General features: G+C 45.3%; 1 protein-coding gene across 2 annotated transcripts in view; it reads left to right on the top strand.

The window, feature by feature from the left end:
• Window positions 1–2186: 2186 nt before the first annotated feature.
• The window catches only part of ttyh2 (tweety family member 2), a 115462-nt gene continuing 93368 nt past the window's right edge, over window positions 2187–24280 (top strand). For both annotated transcript variants that reach the window (XM_014179817.2, XM_014179816.2), the window contains exon 1: window positions 2187–2649. In XM_014179817.2, coding sequence (XP_014035292.1) covers window positions 2521–2649 — 129 coding nt within the window. In that variant the 5' untranslated portion in view covers window positions 2187–2520. The remainder of the gene's footprint in view (window positions 2650–24280) is intronic.

Raw genomic sequence — 24280 nt, 5'->3', positions numbered from 1 at the left:
TTATTGGACACTGTTGGAATGACCATAGCATTGGCTACTGTCTACAACAAAGTACACTAGACAGACCACCTCACCACTGTGATCTGCTTGGATACAAAGTGTTACATCTCAAATGGCACCCTACTCCAAATATAAAACAATTTTACCAGAATTCTATTCCCCATACTATATAGGGTGTTCGCAATAGGGGAATTGTCTCTTCTGGTTTTGGAGAACCCACTAAGGATGCTGTCAACACGGGCAATGTACAGAAGCTGATTGCAGACTGAAGACTAGGCCAAATATTGAAAATGCAAATGTTATACAGAAGCAATTTTCTGAGGTACAGTGAATTTGGAAAGTATTCAGACCTCTTGACTTTTTCCAAATTTTGTTACTTTACAGCCCTATTCTAAAATGGATTAAATTGTTTTTTCCCCCTGCATCAATCTACACACAATACCCCAAAATGTCAAAGCATGTTTGCTCATTTATTTAAAAAATAAATAAAAAACAGGAAATATAAAATCTACGTAAGTATTCAGACCCTTTACTAAGTACTTTGTTGAAGCACCTTTGGCAGCGATTACAGCCTCAAGTCTTGGATATGACACTACAAGCTTGGCACACCTGTATTTGGGGAGATTCTCCCATTCTTCTCTGCAGATCCTCTCAAGCTCTGTCAGGTTGTATGGGGAGCGTCGCTGTACAGCTATTTTCAGGTCTCCAGAGATTTTTAATGTGGTTCAAGTCTGGGCTCTGGCTGGGCCTCTCAAGGACGTTTGTTCCTGCAGGGCCTCACCCAGTGACTGTCCAGCTTTTGGCAACAACCTTTCTTTCTAAGGGGGCTGTAAACCCAGACCAGCTCACCAGACTCAAAGTGCCTCCCCCAGGTGTGCACATAATTGTTAATTTTCTGCCTCACCTGCGCTCATAAGCTGGTCATTGGCGAAAGTGTGGGCTGTGTCCTGGAGTCTCCTGGCATACTCCCTGAACGCCATCTATGCAGGGGTGCGGATCTCTCTCCCCAGCATGGGTAGGGCAGACATGCAGGAGGTGGAGTCTTGGACAGTAGTGCAGCATGCCATGAGGACCATGGGCAGCTGCTTGTCTCGGTCACGCTGGTGTTTGGGAGATGATGGCTAGCTTCTGTGCAAGCATTTTGTTGGAGTGCTCCATGAGGCCATCGCTTTGTGGGTGAAGCAGAGTGCTGCGGGTCTTGTGCATACCCAGCCGCTCACACATGGTGGTGGTGAACACACGGGACTCAAAGTTTCTGCCTTGGTCGCTCTGAATGGACACCGCCTCGCCAAGCCTGCTGAACATACCCGCTGTGAGGGCATAGACTATGGTCTTTGCTTTCTGGTCAGGCAGAGCGTAGCCCTCAGGTCATTTTATGAAATAGTCCAATGACTTTGTACACAGCCTCAATTCGTCCTTTAGGTGGTGGACCATTCTTGATACACACGAGAAACTGTTGAGCATGAAAAACCCAGCAGCGTTGCAGTTCTTGACCCACTCAAACCGGTGCGCCTGGCACCTACTAATACACTGTTCAAAGGCACTTCAATCTTTTGTCTTGCCCATTCACCCTCTAAATGGCACACATACACAATCCATGTCTCAATTGTCTCAAAGCTTAAAAATAATTTGTTAACCTGTCTCCTCCCCTTCATCTTCACTGATTAAAGTGGATTTAACAGGTGACGTCAATAAGATATCATAGCTTTCACCTGAATTCACCTGGTCAGTCTATGTAATGGAAAGAGCAGGTGTTCCTAATGTTTTGTCCACTCAGTGTATGCGTATATATATATATTCTGGTTTCTGACATTACTCATTCTGATATTTCTCAATGTAACTTTTTTGGGGTAAAAAATAATGTGCTAGGTATTACTGCATTAATTTGGGGAGTTAGAAGCACAAGCATTTCGCTGCACCTGAGATAACATCTGCAAATCTGTGTACATGATCAATAAACTTTGATTTGTTGCTTATACATTGCTTTTACATTCAGGGAAAAAAATAACATCTTATTAAAATATGTCTATCTTTAGCCTATAAGTTGCATCTTTCCATGCCATACTTTTTCCCATTTTACTTATTTTCATTAGACTACCATTCAGGTTCCTGGCTAATGTCTATGGTCCCTGCAGGTTCTGCGCGCCTTCGCCTCGTGTTCCGTGCCCCTTATTCATGCGCGCTCCCGTATAGGGACAGTGCTTCTCTGTGGAGGGATCGCTCAAATGTGAAAGACTGGACCAGCGGACAGGATGGCCGTGGCTAAAACGACGTGCTAATTTTATTTTTCACAGATAATCTTGGGATGCTTTCCTTTAACGACTTCCCTGCATCTTTTGTCTACTGTGCGTGTCAACGGGTTTACATTATCCAGCATGCTTTTCCATAATAATAGCTTGTTATTGCTTTGTTACAGAAGACGGGACTGATGAGGATACTTCCAACAGCAGATGAGCTGTCTGTTTACTAAAGACAACAAACGAACTGTACTAGATCTTGGATAACAAAACTAGTGCCGGGATGTCTTCGATACGGGATGATTATATTGCACCTTGGTGGACTTATTGGCTACACAATTTTCCTCATGTCAACCTGAACTTCCAGCCCATCGATAACACCTTCACCCCCCAGGATCAGAACTACCAGCAGGTTAGTTGTGCAGTCTCATAAACTGTATCCCAAATGGAATCTTATTTATTAGTGCACTACTTTTCACCATCCATAGAGCTCTGGTCAAAACAAGGGTTTAAATAAATATATGTGATGTGTTATTGGATGTGGTCTAAACCCCCAAAATATCTCCTTCCATCAGGATTATCAAATTAACCAATTGCTGAATCTGATCATTTCTGCCAACAGCAGAAGTTTGATAGGCCTATAGGACAGAGGACAGTCTGCAATGCAATGTTTATTTGGAACATTACATTTAATCTGTGTTATTACAAATAATATCATGTCATTTCTGGGCTACTCTATATCTCTCAGCTGACTATTCTCAAATGTCTATTATAAACTGGGTGGTTTGAGCCCTGAATGCTGATTGGCTGACAGCAGTGGTATATCAGACGTATATGACAAAACATTTATTTTAACTGCTCTAATTAAGTTGGTAACCAGTTTATTATAGCAATAAGGCACCTCAGGGGTTTTTGATATATGGCCAATATACCACGGCTAAGAGCTGTGTCCAGGCACTCCGTGTTGTGTCGTGCTAAGGAACAGCCCTTAGCCGTGGTAAATTGGCCATATACCACAGCCCCTCGGGCCTTATTGCTTAAGTATCTTGGTGAAAAAGTTGGTAACCCCCAGCATGTTTCTATGGCTTAATCCCAAATGCCACCCTACTATTCCTATATAGGGCACTACTTAATGAAAGTAATCCTGTGTGAACATCAGACTCAGTATATTTCAAATGTATCTTGCAATCACACATACATAACACAGTTGATGCTTGTAGTTTTTACAATAGTAGAAATCTGTTTAGCTTTTGGCTTGGGTTAAACTACAGAGACCGTGCACATTGTTTCATCAAACCTCTAAATGGCTACTCAAGCCTTGGGATGAGTAATGTTTCAGCTGTAACTTTCCACAAAGACTGGGTTTATTTTAAGGATTCTGTTATTTTCTATAGTGTACAGTCAGTGTAGAGTAGACAGTCTAAAATAGGGACAGACACCATACAGTACTTTTTCAAAGCAGCTATAGTGAGACACCCTCTCTATGTCTGCTGGTTGTAATTAAGTCGTTATTGTGGAACCTTTGCTCTGGGGGTGAACAAGTTTAATGGGAAAGCGTTAGGAAGAAAGAAAGGGATCGTGAGCGAGCAGAGAGGGGGTAGAGAGATGGAGAGAGAAAGAGGGAGAGGAGTTATGTAGGTCCAGTGTGTCTCAGTTGGTAGACGTTTGCAACGTCAGGGTTGTGGGTTCGATTCCTACGGGGCACAAGTACGAACAAATATGGAATCGTATACACTCACTACTGTAAGTTGCTTTGGATAAGAGCGTCTGCTAAAATACCCACAGTGGAAATCAGAAGTTTACCTACACCTTAGCCAAATACATTTAAACTCTGTTTTTCACAATTCCTGACATTTAATCCTAGTAGAAATTCCCTGTTTTAGGTCAGTTAGGATCACCACTTTATTTTAAGAATGTGAAATGTCAGAATAATAGTAGAGAGAATGATTTATTTCAGCTTTTATTTCTATCATCACATTCCCAGTGGGTCAGAAGTTTACGTACACTCAATTAGTCAACTCAGCAAAAAAAGAAACGTCCTCACTGTCAACTGCATTTATTTTCAGCAAACTTAACATGTGTAAATATTTGTATGAACATAACAAGATTCAACAACTGAGACATAAACTGAACAAGTTCCACAGACATGTGACTAACATAAATGGAATAATGTCTCCCTGAACAAAGGGGGGGTCAAAATCAAAAGTAACAGTCAGTATCTGGTGTGGCCTCCTCCTCATGGACAGCACAAGATTTGCCAGTTCTTGCTGTGAGATGTTACCCCACTTTTCCACCAATGCAACTGTAAATTCCCAGACATTTCTGGGGGGAATGGCCCTAGCCCTCACCCTCCAATCCAACAGGTCCAAGATGTGCTCAATGGGATTGAGGTCCGGGCTCTTTGCTGGCCATGGGAGAACACTGACATTCCTGTCTTGCAGGAAATCACGCACAGAACGAGCAGTATGGCTGGTGGCATTGTCATGCTGGAGGGTCATGTCAGGATGAGCCTGCAGGAAGGGAATCAGATGAGGGAGGAGGATGTCTTCCCTGTAATGCATAGCGTTGAGATTGCCTGCAATGACACACTGCCCCAGACCATGACGGACCCTCCACCTCCAAATCGATCCCGCTCCAGAGTGCAGGCCTCGGGGTAAAACTCATTCCTTTGACGATAAATGCGAATCCGACCATCACCCCTGGTGAGACAAAACTGCAACTCGTCAGAGAAGTGCACTTTTTGCCAGTCCTGTCTGGTCCAGCGACGGTGGGTTTGTGCCCATAGGCGACGTTGTAGCCAATGATGTCTGGTGAGGACCTACCTTGCAACAGGCCTACACGCCCTGAGTCCAGCCTCCCTCAGCCTATTGCGGACAGTCTGAGCACTGATGGAGGGATCGTGCGTTACTGGTGTAACTCGGGCAGTTGTTGTTGCCATCCTGTACCTGTCCCGCAGGTGTGATGTTCGGATGTACCGATCCTGTGCAGGTGTTGTTACACGTGGTCTTCCACTGCAAGGACGATCAGCTGTCCGCCCTGTCTCCCTGTAGCGCTGTCTTAGGCGTCTCACAGTACGGACATTGACATTTATTGCCCTGGCCACATCTGCAGTCATCAGGCCTCCTTGCAGCATGCCTAAGGCATATTCATGCAGATGAGCAGGGACCCTGGGCATCTTTTTTTTGGTGTTTTTCAGAGTCAGTAGAAAGGCCTCTTTAGTGTCCTAAGTTTTCATAACTGTGACCTTAATTGCCTACCGTCTGTAAGCGGTTACTGTCTTAATGACCGTTCCACATGTGCATGTTCATTAATTGTTTCTGGTTCATTGAACAAGCATGGGAAACAGTGTTTAAACCCTTTATTTGGATTTTTACGAATTATCTTTGAAAGACAGGGTCCTGAAAAAGGGACGTTTATTTTTTTGCTGAGTTTATTTTTTATTTGGTAGCATTGCCACATTTTTTTTAACTTGGGTCAAATGTTTCGGGTAGCCTTCCACAAGCTTCCTCCGATAAGTTGGGGGACTTTTGGCCCATTCCTCCTGACAGAGCTGGTGTAACTGAGTCAGGTTTGTCGGCCTCCTTGCTCGCAAACGCTTTTTCAGTTTTGCAGACACATTTTTTTATAGGATTGAGGTCAGGGCTTTGTGATGGCCATTCCAATATCTTGGCTTTGTTGTCCTTAAGCCATTTTGCCACAACTTTGGAAGTATGCTTGGGGTCATTGTCCATTTGGAAGACCCATTTGCTCGTTTTATTATTGTGGATATAGATACTTTTGTACCTGTTTCCTCCAGGATTTTCACAAGGTCCTTTGCTGTTGTTCTGGGATTGATTTGCATTTTTCGCACCAAAGTACGTTCAGCTCTAGGAGACAGAACGCGTCTCCTTCCTGAGCTGTATGACGGCTGCGTGGTCCTATGGTGTTTATACTTGCATACTATTGTTTGTGCAGATGAACGTGGTACCTTCAGGTGTTTGGAAATTGCTCCCAAGGATGAACCAGATTTGTGGAGGTCTACAATTGTTTTTCTGTGGTTTTTGGCTGATTTCTTTTGATTTTCCCATGATGTCAAGCAAAGAGGCACTGAGTTTGAAGGTAGGCCTTGAAATACATCCACAGGTACACCTCCGATTGATTCAAATGATGTCAATTAGCCTATCAGAAGCTTCTAAAGCTATGACGTAATTTTCTGGAATTTTCCAAGCTGTTTAAAGGCACAGTCAACTTAGTGTATGTAAACTTCTGACCCACTGGAATTGTGATACAGTGAATTATAAGGGAAATAATGTGTCTGTAAACAATTGTTGGAAAAATTATTTGTGTCATGCACAAAGTAGATGTCCTAACCGACTTGCCAAAACTATAGTTTGTGAACAAGAAATTTGTGGAGTGGTTGAAAAGTGAGTTTTAATGACTCCAACCTCAGTGTATGTAAACTTCTGACTTCAACTGTATATACAGTGCATTTGGAAATTATTCAGACCCCTTGACTTTTTGCACGTTTTGTTATGTTTCAGCCTGATTCTAAAACGGATACAAAAAAATCCTAGTCAATCTACACACAATACTCCACAATGACAAAGCAAAAACTGGTTTGTTGAAATGTTTGCTAATTTATTACAAATACAAAATGGAAATATCACATTTACATACCTTTTCAAAACCTTTACTCAGTACTTTGTTGAAGCACCTTCTTTGGTATGAAACTACAAGCTTGGCACACCTGTATTTGGGAAAGTTCTCCCATTCTTCTGTGCAGATCCTCTGAAGCTCTGTCAGGTTGGATGGGGAGTGTCGCTGCACAGCTATTTTCAGACCTCTCCAAAGATTTTCACTCAGGTTCAAGTCCGGGCTCTGGCTGGGCCACTCAAGAACATTCAGAAACTTGTCCCATAGCCACTCTTGCATTGTCTTGGCTGTGTCCTTAGGGTTGTTGTCCTGTTGGAAGGTGAACCTTCGGAGCAGATTTTCATCAAGGATCTCTCTGTACTTTGCTCTGTTTGTCTTTACCTCAATCCTGACTAGTCTCCCAGTCCCTGCCGCTGAAATACATCCCCACAGCATGATTCTGCCACCACCATGCTTCACCGTAGGGTTGGTGCCAGGTTTCCTCCAGGTGTGACGCTAGGCATTCAGGCCAAAGAGTTCAATCTTGGTTCCAAACTTCTTCCATTTAAGAATGATGGAGATGGCCTCCCGAGTGGCGCATTGGTCTAAGGCACTGCATCACAGTGCTAGATGTGCCGCTAGAGATTCTGGGTTCAAGTCCAGGCTCTCTCTTAGCTGACTGCGACTGGTAGACCCATGGGGTGGCACACAACTGGCCCAGCGTCTTCCAGGTTAGTGGAGGGTTTGGCCGGCAGGGATCTCCTTGTCCTGTTGTGCACTAGCGACTCCTGTGGCGGGCTGGGTGCAGTGCACGCTGACATGGTCTCCAGGTGTACGGTGTTTCCTCTGACACATTGAAGCTCCTGAGGCTGGCTTCCAGGTTAAGTCGGCATTGTGTCAAGAAACAGTGCTGCTTGGTTGGGTTGTGTTTCGGAGGACGCACGGCTCTCTACCTTTGCCTCTCCTGAGTCTGTACAGGAGTTGCCGCGATGAGACAAGACTAACTACCAATTGGGGAGAAAAAGGGGTAAAAAATGTACAAATAAAAGTATGCTGGAGGCCTCTGTGTTCTTGGGGACCTTCAATGCTGCATTCATTTTTTTGGGTACTCTTCCATAGGTCTGTGCCTTGACACAATGCTGTCTCTGAGCTTTACAGACAATTCCTTCGACCTCATGGCTTGGTTTTTGCTCTGACTTGGACTGTCAACTGTGTGACCTTACATAGACAGTTGTGTGCCTGTCCAAATCATGTCCAATCAATTGCATTTATCACAGGTGGACTCCAATCAAGTTGTACAAACATCTCAAGGCTGATCAAAAGAAACAGGATGCACCTGAGTTCAATTTCGAGTCTCATAGCAAAGAGTCTGAATACGTATGTAAATAAGGTATTTCTGTTTTTCATTTGTAATACATTTACTAAAATAAAAAATAAAACTTTTTCACTTCGTCATTATGGGGTATTGTGTGTAGATTGATGAGGAAAAAATAGACAAACATTGGCAGTAGACTGACCTTACTAAAGAGCTCAGTGACTTTCAACGTAGCACTGTCATAGGATGCCACCTATCCAACAAGTAAGTTCGTCAAATTTTTGCCCTGCTAGAGCTGGCCCGGTCAACTGTAAATACTGTTACTGTGAAGTGGAAACGTCTAGGAGGAACAACGGCTCAGCCACAAAGTGGTAGGCCACACAAGCTCACAGATCAGGACAGCTGAGTGTTGTGACACTCCCTACCGAGTTCCAAACTGCCTCTAGAAGCAACGTCAGCACAAGAACTGTTCGTCAGGAGCTTCATGAAATGGGTTTCCATGGCCGATTAGCCGCACACAAGCCTAAGATCACCATGTGCAATGCCAAGCGTCAGCTGGAGTGGTGTAAAGCTCGCCGTATTGGACTCTGGAGCAGTAGGAACGTGTTCTCTGGAGAGATGAATCACCCTTCACCATCTGGCAGTCCGATGGACGAATCTGGGTTTGGCGGATGCCGGAAGAATGCTACCTGCCCCAATGCATAGTGCCAACTGTAAAGTTTGGTGGAGGAGGAATAATGGTCTGGGGCTGTTTTTCATGGTTCGGGCTAGGCCCCTTAGTTCCAGTGAAGGGAAATCTTAACGCTATAGCATACAATGACATTCTGGACGATTCTGTGCTTCCAACTTTGTGGCAACAGTTTGGAGAAGGCCCTTTCCTGTTTCAGAATGACAATGTCCCCGTGCACAAAGCGAGGTCCATACAGAAATGGCTTGTCGAGATCGGTGTGTTACAACTGGCCTGCACAGAGTCCTGACCTCAACCCCATCGAACACCTTTGGGATGAATTGGAACGGCGATTGCGAGCCAGGCCTAATAGCCCAACATCAGTGCCCGACCTGACTAATGCTCTTGTGGCTGAATGGAAGCAAGTCCCTGCAGCAATGTTCCAGCATCTAGTGGAAAGCCTTCCCAGAAGAGTGGAGGCTGTTATAGCAGCAAAGGGCGGACCAACTCCATATCAATGCTCATGATTTTGGAGTGAGATGTTTGATAAGCAGGTGTCCACATACTTTTGGTCATGTAGTGTACATTTATCCCTATTCATTTCTCCTGAGACCAGATAGACCCACCAACCCTTCCCTTCCGACTCCCACCCTCGCACTGTCAGTGAATCCACAGAGCACTTAACATTAGGAAGGAAATGGCTGTGGTATGAGAGAGAGAGAGAAAGAGAGAGGGGGAGAGAGATGGGGATAGGGAGAGAAACCACTACTCAGGGCACCGAACTGACCGTGGTATGAGTGAGAGCGAGAGGGGGGGAGAGAGTGCTGGTCTCTGTAGCTGTCTGTTTCCATTAGCTGTGACAGCGTGGGGAGAGGGGAAAGTCAGGGCTGCTAGGGGTAGGAGGAGAGAGGATGAAGGATCTCCATGGGAGACCACTGAATCCTGCTGGTATGACCATCAACCACCACCATGCAGCCTGATAGCCCATAGCGAGGGGTGGAACTTTAGAGCACTATGCTACACTAGCCTTCCACACGCACGCGAACATACACACACACACACACATACAGACACACAGACAGTACGCTAGCTGGTCACACGCTACTATCTCAATCTATCCCCGTACTAGGCTTCTTGCGTTAATGCTGCAAATTGAAGGCAATAAATTGACACAGTAGTCAGACCATAACATTCCATAAGTTATGGCTCTCATGGTGATTATTGATCACTACAGCTGCTTTGATCATGCTATTACTGGTGATAATCAGTGGAACTGATGGACACTGAAGATCACTAGTCCCTCTTTATTATCCCTTAATGGCAGGTCAGTGACCATATTGAAAGAGAATTGACTCCAATCAGCCTACCAATGCATTGTGGAATCGGTTATGCGCTACTCTATCTGGCACCAAGAGCCGGAGTAAGTCAATAATGTGTCTAAATGTATCCACGTTCAGGCCTCTCTGTACTGTATTGTACTGTATTGTACTGTATTGAATACAGTAGAACTGCTGGTTGGTTGAGGATATGATTCCTTTCTACAGACAGTGCTATGGTGACCGAACAAACTATTAGCCTATTCAATTTAGAAAGCTTAGTGTTAGACGATAAAGAATTCAAATTAGGAAACAAGACTGTATCCAATTCTCTCTACTCAGTTTGAGAAGATATTGCTGTCATTGATCTCTCCACACAGTCACTCTGTAGAGGGAGGTTATTGAGTGGCTCCCCATGCATGGCTCAGACTCCATGTCAGAATGAGCTGTAATTGGCCAGTTTGAGCAGAGCCAATGTTTGTGAATTCCTCCGGTTGGCTGGTTGGCTGTGGTCCACAGAAGAATGAAGTGGAATTCAAGGGTCACGGTCTTAGTGAGGGCTGCTTTCTTTCTGTTGGGTTTAGTATGTGTGTGTATTATGGAAAGGATTGCTGATTCTCAAGTATGCCTGGCCTGTAGATTCTCACCCTCCATTGGACAGAAAGAACACTGCTGATCATGTGAATCACCTGACCTGAGAAATTAATGAACTGCAGAATGTTCCTCAATGGTAATTTAGCCTAATGCTCTTCGGACAAAAATATTGTTATATTGTTTTAGCATCATGTCTTCTGTTTGGAATGAGTCTTTGGACTTTTGTTGGATGTCTGTGTAGAAGCTAAGGAATTTTAGATAGCTACAATTCATTTGTCTATGTCTTTAGTCATGTGTTAGTCATTTTGGCCTCAGCATGCATTGCGTTTTCTGTAGTAAGATCTGTACTGCTCCTCATCTCACTCTCACCAGAACAAGAAAGGAGGACACAGCCCAAAAAGAGTTCTCACAAAAATAGGTCAGCGCCCTATTTCTCCTCATATCGCATTGCCAGCCTCAGTGTGTGTGTGTGTGTGTGTGTGTGTGTGTGTGTGTGTGTGTGTGTGTGTGTGTGTGTGTGTGTGTGTGTGTGTGTGTGTGTTCATCAGAGAGGAATAAATGTCTCATAACAGAGGAGTGGATAGGTCAAAGGTTCCCTATCCATATGATTCATCCACTTCCTTCCCTCTGTGACCCAAAGCTGTTCATGACAGGGAACAGGGATGTGGTGTGGTTTCTGTTTGTATTATGCAATTCAATTGGATCAGAGTCTTCACTAGAGGCCCACAACTGAGGCAAGACAAGCAAGTTGTTACTACCATTACATTATTTATTTGTATCTTAGTCTTTTGGCAAATGGTCAGAAACAACAGGTAATAGGCCTAACTCGTAAATAAATAATGTCATTGGTGCTAAATGGCTGCTAATGTACTGTATGGAAACACTTAGGCTTCATCTCATAGGCAAAACGTTGAGTCAGCTGTACAAGCCTACAGCTGTATGTTTATTTCTGCATCCCAAATGGCACCCTATTCCCTATATAGTGCACAAATATTGACCTATGGGTGATATTTGGGTCGTAACCTATCAGTCCATGGAGAGGTTCTTTAGGAGTTGTAATGTTGAGACCCTCCTGGGAGACTGTGATAACACAGGCCAGGGTTGGGCAGCTGTGGTACAGGACACACACAAACACACCAGGACCCTGCAGGGCTGACCACACTGGTGTTCTTCCTTCCTGCTAGCTGACTTTGATGTCATATCCTGCCAGGTGGCCAACACTACTGTATGTAGATTAGACTATCCAAAGATGTGTCCCACTGACTCAATATTTGAGATAGGGGCAAAAAATATACAGTTGACAATATCGCAATATTATTTTTGCACTAGTTTGCTGTATCTGCACCAAAACGGCAGTATTTTTCCTTCATAGCTTGTTTTCCATGTTCTTTTGAAATAGGGGTATCCAATTCATTTTCAGCACTTTTATTTCCATGACTGATCAAAACTAGTTGTCTTATGCTCGCTCTTGTCTCTCTGGAGCAGACATACTGTATAGTGAGCAATATATTTGGAACATCAAATCGCAATAAAATAACATATAGAATCACAATACATATAGAATCGTAAGATACATATTCAGATTCAGAAAGCTTCAATGTCCTCAAAGAGGCAAATCATCTTGCAGCAGTCATAAAACATATAACATCTAAAAATGTAAAATAAATAGCAATGGATATTTACAAACAAATAGGCAGGGTAAGTGCAATTTCATAGTGCAAGTGCTAAGTGCAATTAGTCCAACATTTGTTAAGTTGCAGAATTGCATATTATTTATTTTTTACCTTAGGTAGTCTGTATCTACGTCCAGAGGGAAGGAGCTGGAATTCAGGGTGCAGTGGCTGGGAAGAGTCAACCACTATTTTATTCACCTTATGGAGGGCTCTGCCCAAGTAGAGAGATGACAGTTCTTGCTGTTGCTGCCCCATGATTTTTCCACAAGTCCTGACTACTTTGCCCAATCTATTTTTCTGTGCAACCTTGATATTCCCAAACCAGCAGGTCAAGCAGTAGGACAGAATGCTCTCAATTAATTATTTATAAAAGAGAACCATGATGCTTAGATCAACATTAAAAAAAGTTCAGTTTCTGTAGAAAATACAGTCTCTGTTGGCCATTCTTAAATATAGCGTCAGTACATTGTTCCCAGGACAGTTTGTTGTCAATGACTAGCCCAAGGTATTTGTACTCCTCCACTATTTCAATGGGCTCACCTTTTATCAGTGATGGTGTGTGCATGGTAGCGTTCCTTCCAAAGTCATCACCATGTCTTTTGTTTTTTATGTATTTAATATTAGATGGGATGACTCACACCAGACAGTAAAATCGTATCGGCACCTAAGTATCGTGATAATATCGTATCGCGAAGTCTCTGGCCATTCCCAGCCCTACTCAATATGGTCCATCTTAAGTTATCATTTAGCTCAATTGGACTCTCACTACGTGGTTGTTTTATGCACAGCCGGTTAGAGAGGCGTGCAGATGGCACAGGGCATGGCCCACAGTAGTACTACTACAGACTGTACATGTGGTCATTATGCAACAATATCCCATGTTCAAATGGAAACATTAGTCACCTGTTGGTTTTAACATGTTAAGACCTTATCCAACATTGTTAATAACCCAGGGATGACTAGGAGAGGATCAGACACTCACTGGCCTTTCAACTCCACTCAGTTCACTGAAAAATCCCGCAGATTAGCTCCTCCTGCCATACAGGCCTGCTCTGGGTCTATGGCCCACTGTAGAACATAGTAGCCTGTAGCCATAGATGGGCAGCATCTCTGTGACGTATTTGAAATACGTATCTTTATAGCTGTTCACAATTTTGTGGCCCCCTTTTACCCTATATTGGGATCAAAAGTCTGATGGCACAACGGTGTGATAAGAGTTACTGTAACGTTTGGGCGTCGTGGGTGTGGAGTCAGGCGCAGGAAGCAGAAACGTTCAGTACAGTGCTCTTTATTACGCACCACAAAAGAGAAATTGCCCAAAACAGCAGGGCGTACCAAAACACAAGGTCCCAAAATACAATCCACTACACAGCACACAGTGGAAAAGAACCAACAAGCTCGCACACAGAACAGGCGGGAAGACGGGCTTAAATAGCCCAGCTAATCAACCTAATAGACAACAGGTGCAACAAATTAAGGCAAAACCAACAGAAAAGGAAAAGGGGATCGGTGGCAGCTAGATGGCCGGTGACGACGACCGCCGAGCGCCACCCGAACAGGGAGAGGAGCCACCCTCGGTAGGAGTCGTGACAGTACCCCCCCCCCCCCGACACCGGCCTCGGGGGGCGACCCGGAGGGCGAGGCGCAGGGCGATCCGGGTGGAGGCGATGGAAATCCCTCAACAGTGACGGATCCAGTATGTCCCCCACCGGCACCCAGCACCTCTCCTCCGGGCCGTACCCCTCCCAGTCCACGAGGTACTGCAGGCCCCTCACCCGGCGTCTCGAGTCCAGAATGGCACGTACTGTATACGCCGTGGACCCCTCGATGTCCAGAGGGGGCGGAGGGACCTCCGGCACCTCACCTTCTTGCAGGGGACCAGCTACCACCAGCCTGAGGAGAGACACATGAAACGAGGGGTTAATACGATAATAAGAAGGGAATTGTAATCTGTAACACACCTCGTTTATTCTCCTCAGGACTTTGAAGGGCCCTACATGCTGCGGACCCAGCTTCTGGCAGGGCAAGCGGAGGGGCAGGTTTCGGGTCGAGAGCCAGACCCTGTCCCCCGGGGCGAATACAGGGGCCTCACTGCGGTGGCGGTCAGCGCTCCTCTTCTGCCGTCCACCTGCTTGCTTAAGGGATTCCTGGACAGCCCTCCAGGTCTCCTTGGAGCGCTGCACCCAATCCTCCTGGCAGTACGACCGCAGAAACCTACCCACCTCCTGGTTCACTCTCTCCACCTGCCCATTGCTCTCGGGGTGATAACCGGAGGTCAAGCTGACCGAGACCCCCAGACGCTCCATAAACACCCTCCACACACGGGACGTGAACTGGGGACCCCGATCAGAGACGATGTCCTCCGGCACCCCGAGCTTCCGCAGTCTGTAGGGCCGTAGGGACACCGGGCAACGGGAGGAGATGGCAGGACTTAGAGAACCGATCCACAACCACCAGAACCTTGGTGTTCCCCTGAGACGGGGGAAGATTGGTAAGGAAGTCCACCAAAGGTGAGACCACGGCCTTTGTGGAACGGGGAGGGGTTGTAACTTCCCTCTAGGAAGGTGCCTAGGAGCCTTACTCTGGGCGCACACCGAACAGGAAGAGACATAGAACCTCACGTCCTTAGCCAAGGTGGGCCACCAGTACTTCCCCCTAAGGCCTCGCACTGTCCTCGCCACCCCAGGATGACCCGACGAGGGTAGTGTATGAGCCCATCGAATCAGTTGATCACGGACACCAAGCGGAACGTACTTACGGCCTGTAGGACAGTTAGAAGGCGCAGGCTCCACCTGTAGCGCCCGCTCAATGTCTGCGTCCACCTCCCATACCACTGGTGCTACCAGCTTAGAGGCTGGAAGGATGGGAGTAGGATCGATGGGCCGATCCTCAGTGTCATAGAGACGGGACAGCGCGTCGGCCTTGGTGTTCATGGAACCTGGTCTAACTGAAATCGGGTGAAGAACATGGCCCACCGTGCCTGACGCGGATTCAGTCTCCTAGCTGCCTGGATATACTCCAGGTTCCGGTGGTCAGTCCAGATGAGAAAAGGGTGTCTAGCCCCCTCAAGCCAGTGTCTCCACACCGTTAGAGCCTTGACCACAGCCAACAGCTCCCGGTCCCCCACATCATAGTTGCGCTTCGCCGGGCTGAGCTTCCTAGAAAAGAAAGCGCAGGGGTGGAGTTTCGGTGGCGTACCCGAGCCCTGGGATAGCACGGCACCCACACCAGCCTCGGAAGCGTCCACCTCCACTATGAACGGTAAAGAGGGGTCCGTGTGCGCCAACACGGGCGCATCAGTGAACAGCGCCTTCAACTGGTTGAAGGCTCTGTCCGCCTCTGTCGACCACTGTAAACGCACCGGCCCCCCCTTCAGCAGTGATGTAATGGGTTACCTGGCCAAAACCCCAGATAAACCTCCGGTAGTAATTGGCAAACCCCAAAAACCGCTGCACTTCCTTCACCGTGGTTGGAGTCGGCCAATTACGCATGGCATTAACGCGGTCACACTCCATCACCACCCCCGAGGTGGAAATGCGATAACCCAGGAAGGAGACGGCTCGTTTGGAGAACTCACACTTCTCAGCCTTGACGTATAGGTCATGCTCCAGCAGTCTACCAAGCACCCTGCGCACCAGGGACACATGCTTGGCACGTGTGGCGTATTAAATCAGGATATCGTCGATATACTCAATCACGCCCTGCCCGTGCAGGTCCCTGAGAATCTCATCCACAAAGGATTGAAAGACGGCTGGAGCATTCTTCAACCCATACGGCATGACGAGGTACTCATAGTGGCCCAATGTGGTACTAAACGCGGTTTTCCACTCGTCTCCCTCCCGAATACGCACCAGATTATACGCGCTCCTGAGATCCAGTTTCGTGAAAAAACGCGCTCCGTGAAATGATTCCACCGCCGTAGCGATGAGAGGTAGCGGGTAACTGAACCCCACTGTGATGGAGGACCCGTTCCTCCATCGATGGTAGAGGGGTGGCGGCTGCTCCTGCTGACTCCATGCTTGAAGGTGCGGACTTCTGTATCGTTTGGGCGTGTCAAGTGGGAAGAGTATCGTATGCCAGATTAAGTGAAATGCTGCAACTATGGAGGTGAACATGCCTCTGAGTTCCTGGAGTGCCCTGTTAGGGTGAAGGAGAATGAGGTGGCAGGGGTTAGGAATGTCCAGCGTGTCTCCTATATGGAGGCGGTGAGAAGATTGGAAGGAACTAGTGGCAGGGATGAAACAATGGTAGTAGAGCCACCATGACTAGCGAAGGGTTCTCATCCATTGAGGGATAGTGAAATGCTACATGTTAAAAATGTGGACTTTGTATTATTTATTGCAATGGTCATAAACTGTACAGCACAATCGGAGAAGAAGTCTAAGAAAATTGGAATCATTGTGAATGCCGCTGAACGTTTTTTGGGTCTTCGTGATTTCACAGCCGAGGCCGTGCAATAAATCCTGTCGGTGAATGTACCGCCATCACAGGCCCCTGAGGTAGGGATGGATGTATTTTGGAGTGGACTGTGATTGAAGAAGTGGGATGGGTTTTCTTAGTTGACGTGTTTAATTTTGTATGATGTAATTTCCACCTTTTCCCGCAATGTTTTTTTTGTTTCTTATTCAATATCCAGTCCAGCTGGTGGTGGTAATGCACCATTAACATTGGATGCCAACCGCCGTTAAACCCCATCGAAGAAGAAGAAGTTCTGCTACTTCATTTCTACTGCTTGCAAGCTTCCTTTTTTAATTTTTTATTTCGAGATTTGCTACATACAATTATGTCTATGTCTCTGTCCAGTTTCGAGGAGCGTCTGTCCAAACTGGTGAGACATACTGTACGAGAACTTTTACAACCCTTCGATGCGGTTGTATTCAGAGAAGCACCCAAAAGAAAACAGCTAAAGGGAGATATCACGGATATCACGAAATTTGAACATCGATACTGACATGAAAGAAATATGGCAAAAGATTTGGAACCGGTATGTTCGCAATCTGAAAAGGGTGAAGGAGACGAGGAATGGGGCTGCCTCTGGTGTGTGTCCAACAAAAGTCATCTAAAATAAATCAAATCAAAATCAAATCCAATTTTATTGGTCACATACACGTAATTAGCAGATGTTATTGCGGGTGTAGCGAAATGCTTGTGTTTCTAGCTCCAACAGTGCAGTAATATTTAACAAGTACTATCTAACAATTTCACAACAATACACACAAATCTAAAGTAAAGGAACGGAATTAAGAATATATAAATATTTGGACGAGCAATGTCAGAGCAGCATAGACTAAGATACAGTAGAATAGTATAGAATACAGTATATACATATGAGATGAGTAATGTAGAATAGAATACAGTATATACATATGAGTTAAGTAATGCAAGATATGTAAACATTATTAAAGTGACTAGTGTTCCATTATTAAAGTGGCCAGTGATTTAAAGTCTATGTGCTAGTGATGGTTATGTAACAGTCTGATGACCAGTCTACGTTTTTACTGGCTATAAAAGCAGAGTCATTACTGAATTAAGTAATGTAACAAATCCAACATTAAACCTTGTAAACAATTCATTTAGACCCAGCGTTTATTTGAAACAGGTGTTTATTTTCTGAAATGTGTGCCGTTGCCCAGCTATTAAAGAGACTCTGCTATTTGAGACTCTATGTTTAATTGAAGTTTTACGGTATTTTCTTTATGCGGATTCTAGAGTATTCGCATGAACATCTGTTACCAATTGGTTGGAATCCTAGCTACTATCTAGCGTTTATACTGGTGATTGCTGGTTCTCAAAGATTATAGTAGAAAAATATATATAGGTCCATTATCTTTTCTACATACTTTATATCTGGTTTAAGTCATTGAAGGTTTTTTTTTACACTGTTTGGACTTCAATTTCAATGGCATAAAAATCCCTGGAATGGACAGAGCCTCTAATCTGGTTTAACCAGGCAAAAATACATATGGAATGAATGCAGCCTCTAATCTGGTTTAACCAGGCTAGAATACATATGGAATTAACGCAGCCTCTAATCTGGTTTAACCAGGCTAGAATATGTGGAATGACCGCAGCCTCTAATCTGGTTTAACCAGGCTAGAATACGTGTGCTGACTGTTTTCTATAACCCCTTCCACATAGCCTAATTGTAGAGAACTTGGTTTAATTTGACCCCGGGGCTTGGTGAAGACTCTCAGATAGCCAGCCAGGCTGAAAGAAGAATCGTTTGCATCGACACAAAAGATGTCTGCCGACCACGTCTAGCCGTCCAATCTCAGTTGTACGCCACAGACACGTGTTTCTATAAAAAGCACTTTAAGAGGCCGCTCACACGTTCTATAAGTGTGCCGTGGCTGCGTGGAGTGATATAGGCCGAATGAGCAGACGTTCAGTTATGCACTTACGCACTACTAGTACACACACATACACCGATTTTTCTGCTTTATGGCTTTGCCTACAGAGACTCCTTGGGAATAATGTTCCGCTTCAGTGCCTGCAAACAATCCCTTCCTCCAGACCTCCTCCTTTCTGTTGTCCTCATCCCTCCTTCCTCCCTCCTTCGCTACCTCCTTCATCTGTTTATCAGTGGTTCTCTCATCTCTGCCTCTCCCCCCATCTTATATAGATGAAGAACCACTGTGTGTGAGCCATTGAAATAAACAACATGGTGTTGATTCAACAGCAGACGTACTACGATATGGGACATGAGTATTCTTGTGGCTGGAGTTATGAGGGAAAAGCATGTGGGGTGTTTCTCCTTCCTTCCCATCCAATGTAGAGATGAAATCGAATATCTACAGTGCATTTCAAAAGTATTCAGACCCCTTCCCTTTTTCCACATTTTGTTATGTTAAACTGAGCAAGGCCTCGGTCAGGAAGGTGACAAAGACCCGATGGTCACTCTGACAGAGCCCCAGAGTTCCTCTGTAGAGATGGGAGAACCTTCCAGCAGGACAACCATCTTTGCGGCACTCTACCAATCAGGCCTTTATGATAGAGTGGCCAGACGGAAGCCAATCCTCAGTATAAGGCACATGACAGCCCACTTGGAGTTTGCCAAAAGGCACCTAAAGGACTCTCATACCATGAGAACCAAGATTCTCTGCTTTGATGAAATCAAGAGTGAACTCTCTTTTTTCTTATTGCCATTCCTCACATCTGGAGTAAACCTGGCACCATCCCTACGGTGAAGCATGGTGGTGGCAGCATCATGCTGTGGGGATGTTTTTCAGAGGCAGGGACTGGGAGATCGAGGCAAAGGATCGAGGCAAAGATGAACAGAGAAAAGTACAGAGATCCTTGATGAAAACCCGCTCCAGAGCGCTCAGGAACTCAGACTGGGGCGAAGGTTCACCTTCCAACAGGACAATGACCCTAAGCACACAGCCAAGACAATGCAGGAGTGGCTTCGGGACAAGTCTCTGAATGTCTTTGAGTGGCCCAGCCAGAGCCCAGAGTCATTTGAAACATTTTCACTCAATTGCTGAGATTTTCTCTGGCTCGTGTGATGGGGTTGGGCTGGGAAATGGGACAGTGGTCAGGGTTTAAAACTATGACTCTACTGTTTTGGAACTACATTTGACCTGTCTATCCTCCTGGGAAAAAGAAGAACTGACCGCTGCTAGTTTTGGCCTGGCGGTTTAGGTCTAAGCATGGTTTGTCTGAAGTATGACCATTCTATTCTCTCAAGTTGCTCTTGTTGGCTTGTCTGTCTGTTTGTTTGTTTGTTTCGCTGTCGATAAAGTGGATTCTGCCTCTGGGTATGAGTTTAGATTGTTAATGTTCCTTGTTTCTGTGGGGTCTCTCTCTCCCTGAGGTTTCAAACTGTGGCGAGGTTAGCTATAAGGGCCCGCAGATGGATGATAGGATCGTTAAATTAAATACATTTTTATATCAGGAAAATAACTTCCCACAAGTCCACTTGCCATATGTGTAATGCGGTTACAAAATGAACAAACACCGTTAGTCCAGTTGTAAAGGAAAGCCAAGACCCTTCTCATTTGATGGATATTTTATAGCTTTGTCCGCAAGCATATCGATCTTCTCATACGGCTTACGGCTTTGCAGATTTGCTGTCTCGTTTTCTCTCCCCCTATCTCTTTCTCTTTCTTTCTCTCACTCTCTTGTTCTCTCCCTCCTCTCCTCATCTCCTCCCCCATTTCCCTCCTTTACTCTCTCTCCCCCTCGCTCTCTCCCCCAAACAGCAGTGTGTAACCTAATTGTCATAGCTCACAGTGATTCACTTTAGACTACTTAGCTCCTGTGTTGACTAGTTGAGATGTCTATTCCATGTAGTCATCATCATCCTATGCCTCATACGTAATCCGTTGTGAGCGGTGGTGACGCACACACACACACACACACACACACACACACACACACACACACACACACACACACACACACACACACACACACACACACACACACACACACACACACACACACACACACACACACATTTACACACACACACACACACACACACAAACAGTGCCACAGGCAAGCAGGCCCCCTCTGGCCCTGCAGAAGGTCATTAACCTCAATCTGTCTCCATCCAGATAGGGTTCTGTTGATTAGCATCTCTCCTTATTTCCATCTATGGAGCTGGGGTGCAAATGCTCTGTTGTTGTGTTCACATGGGCTGTCTGTCCTTCTGTCCACCCCTGGTACTGATCTTACAAGACAAGTCACTTTACTGTATTATGTAATGTAGGCATCAAGGTTTATTCTTGTCTGATGTCCATAAACAGGCCTTTGACCAAAGCGAATTGAATGCGACCAGCAATGGGATACTTTTACAGACTCCCTTGTGTGTATTGGTATTTGTCATTTTCTTACTGTCTGTGCATTTTATAACAAAGCACAAACACTGTTGTTCTTTTGTTATCAAGACCAGGCTTTATAAGGTGTGTGTGAGAGAGTGTTTGTTTGCCAAGCACGGCACCACCAATGTTTTGTGAACTAGGACGACAGGACAAGTGGATTCATGCAGCAGGCCAGTGAATTTCCCTCCAGCAGAACACAGTGGATGCCTGCTATAGTAACCGTGTTGGACAGGGGTGGCTGTGTGGGGGTCTGCGATGGATGGGGGATGGGTCTCCTCTTTGTTGTGTGGTAGGAGTATCACACACTGACCTCTCCAAGGCCCCTGGGGTGAGGGTTGGGGTTCAGGGTCTGGGAGGAGGGTTAAGGGAAATGGATAAACACTCCAACCTTGATTGTACACAGCATAAAGGCATGGACAGATCGGTAGGATTGTTGAGCGTCTGCCGGGCGAGAGTACTTAGCACGTCTGAATAGAGTCCTGGCCGTAATTGCAAACTGATTCTACGTGTAGAAACGGGAGAAAATGACAGGGGTTGTCGCCAACGCCAGATGGTCCCTATAATAACACACCACGCCAACAGCAAGCGAATGAACGGCAGACTGACAATCGGTCTTGTTAGTTTTCTCCTTAAATGTTGCCCTGGTGGAGATGAGCTACCTACCTGCCTTTGCTGGGATGGTCAAATTAACTCTTGCTTTACTAACTAAGAACATACCCACTGGGCACACACTGGTTGAATCCATGTTGTTTCCATGTCATTTTAATGAAATAGAATAGACGTTGAATTGACATCTGTGCCCAGTGGGTAGCCTAAGGTTGGTGACAATACTGAAGTTATTCTCCTCACACACGCGTGTGCGAATGCGCCCACACAACCACAGACATACGCACACACACACACCACCTCGTTTGCCCCCAGAGATGGCCTGTTTGTCGTAGTAAGTGTTGAATAACACAGTGCAGGCTAGCATGACAGATTCTCTGAGGCCTTTAGCGTTGGGTTGTAGTAGTGATGCAGAATTGTAGAGGAGGAGACAGAAGAACTTTCCCATCCCCCTCTTCCCGTCTCATCCATAACCCATGACTCCTCCACTTTCCACTTCTCTAGCTTTCCTCTTCCCTGCCCTCCTCTCCCTCTCCTCTGCTCTACAGGGACTTTATGGTGTCCCAGCTGTACATGGGCAGGGCTCAACGCACATCTGTGCCTAAATTGAACAAAGTAGGCGCACACAAAGAAATTTAGGAGCACAATTAAAAATATTTGAGGTAATAAATCCTTAGACTCCTTATTTTGCTGCGCGACCTGGAATTTTACTTTAGTAACACCAGTGTGTGGCAGGTAGCCTAGTGGGCTAGCCAGTAACCGAAAGGTTGCTGGATCAAATCCCCGAGCTGACAAGGTAAAAATCTGTCTTTCTGTTCCTGAGCAAGGCAGTTAACCCACTGTTCCCTGGGGTGCTGAAGACTTGGATATTGATTATGGCAGCCCCCCGCACCTCTCTGATTCAGAAGGGTTGTGTTAAATGCAGAAGACACATTTCAGTTGAAGGCATTCAGTTGTACAACTGACTAGATATCCCTCTTTCCCCTTCCCCCTAAAATGGTTGCGCTGTAGAGCCCTTATGGGCAGGCCCAGCCGAGTGCACTCTTCTGGAAACACCCTCCACGTGTCAGAGTGGAACAGGCAGAGACTGGGAGAATTAAGGAAGACACTGGGGCGGACTGCTTAATTGGCATTTAGAGAGGGGGTGTTGCCTCTCACCTGCCTTGTAATTCTTTCATCTTTACTGCCTCAACTGTATCCAAACTCCCAGAGCAAGTTCTCAAGGCAGTGTTTCTAGGTTAGTGATGCGATTATATCCGCGGGGTGGACGGTTTTAAGGTCATTAAATATTGTGTGGCTGAAGGGCGGGTTGAATAAAGAGAAACAATACCTTAAAAAATCCATAAATGTATAATTATTGTTCAATTTATATAGGCTACATTGCGGTTTTTCTTTTATTATTTTAAGCTATTTTAAGCCTAAACTTTAGGGTTTAACTGTACGTGCGCCAAACAGCCTACACAGCCAATGGGCAGAAAAAGTTAACGTCAATCCACAGAGTTAAAAAGGACATTGTTGAAGTTTATTTCAGTAAGACAAAAGCTGCGAAAAGAGAGTTGAAAATAAAGAGAAGGGAGGGCCAGAAAAGTACTGTTTGAAAAAGATTTGGTGAGGTAGTAAAAGAGGATGAGAGCAGTGTTACGTGTGATGATTGTGAGGCTCTATACATATTTGACAGTCACAAGACCGGACTTCAAATAGGCCTTTGGCATGTCAAGGGAACTGTAGCCTACTGTTTAGATGGGTTAAATGGAAACTGAAATCTGGACATTGACTAACCAGAATAGCTTACAGTTTTTTGGCAAACTCCAAAGACCTCTCATAATACTAGTCCTGTGCAAATCGACATCCCTGTGTTTTGAGAGAAATGTCTGAGTTTGACAGGTGTTGCTCGGGGTTTGAGCTAGAAAACAATCTGATTTGATAAATTGAACGAGTGCTGCCCATAGCCTATAGATGAAGGGCCTACATGTATGAACTTTCACAGTGAATGCTTTTGTTTATACGTTTTGTGCGAATGAATTGAACATCTCCAAATGCATCATAAAAAAATATTGCCCCTCTGGAATAACGGACATTCTGGGGTAATAAATAGATAACCAGCATTCTCTTGTAATACTAGTCCCGTGCGAATAGGACTATAGCCTTAATAATAACTCCTGCAGAATTAAGCATTTATTGCATTAAAATTATACACCAAATGTTGGCAAAATTTGGACTTGGAAACAGGAGTGGAGAAATATGATTTACTTATTTATGCATCTTGAGAGAATGCAATGCTCAGTTAGATACCATCTGTAAAGGTCCTGTCTGCACCATAAAAGCAGAATAAAAGCTGATAGTATTTCAACCACGTAAAATATGTATCGAAGCCGAACTGAAACCTTATCAGAAACACGTTGGGTCATTTTCACAGCTTTCTTTTTTCCTTATGAC

The sequence above is a fragment of the Salmo salar genome, chromosome ssa28, assembly GCF_905237065.1.
Source record: "Salmo salar chromosome ssa28, Ssal_v3.1, whole genome shotgun sequence".
Taxonomy (NCBI): Eukaryota; Metazoa; Chordata; class Actinopteri; order Salmoniformes; family Salmonidae; genus Salmo; species Salmo salar.
Note: the sequence above shows the minus strand (reverse complement) of the source record. Positions and strands in the feature narration are given on the sequence as shown.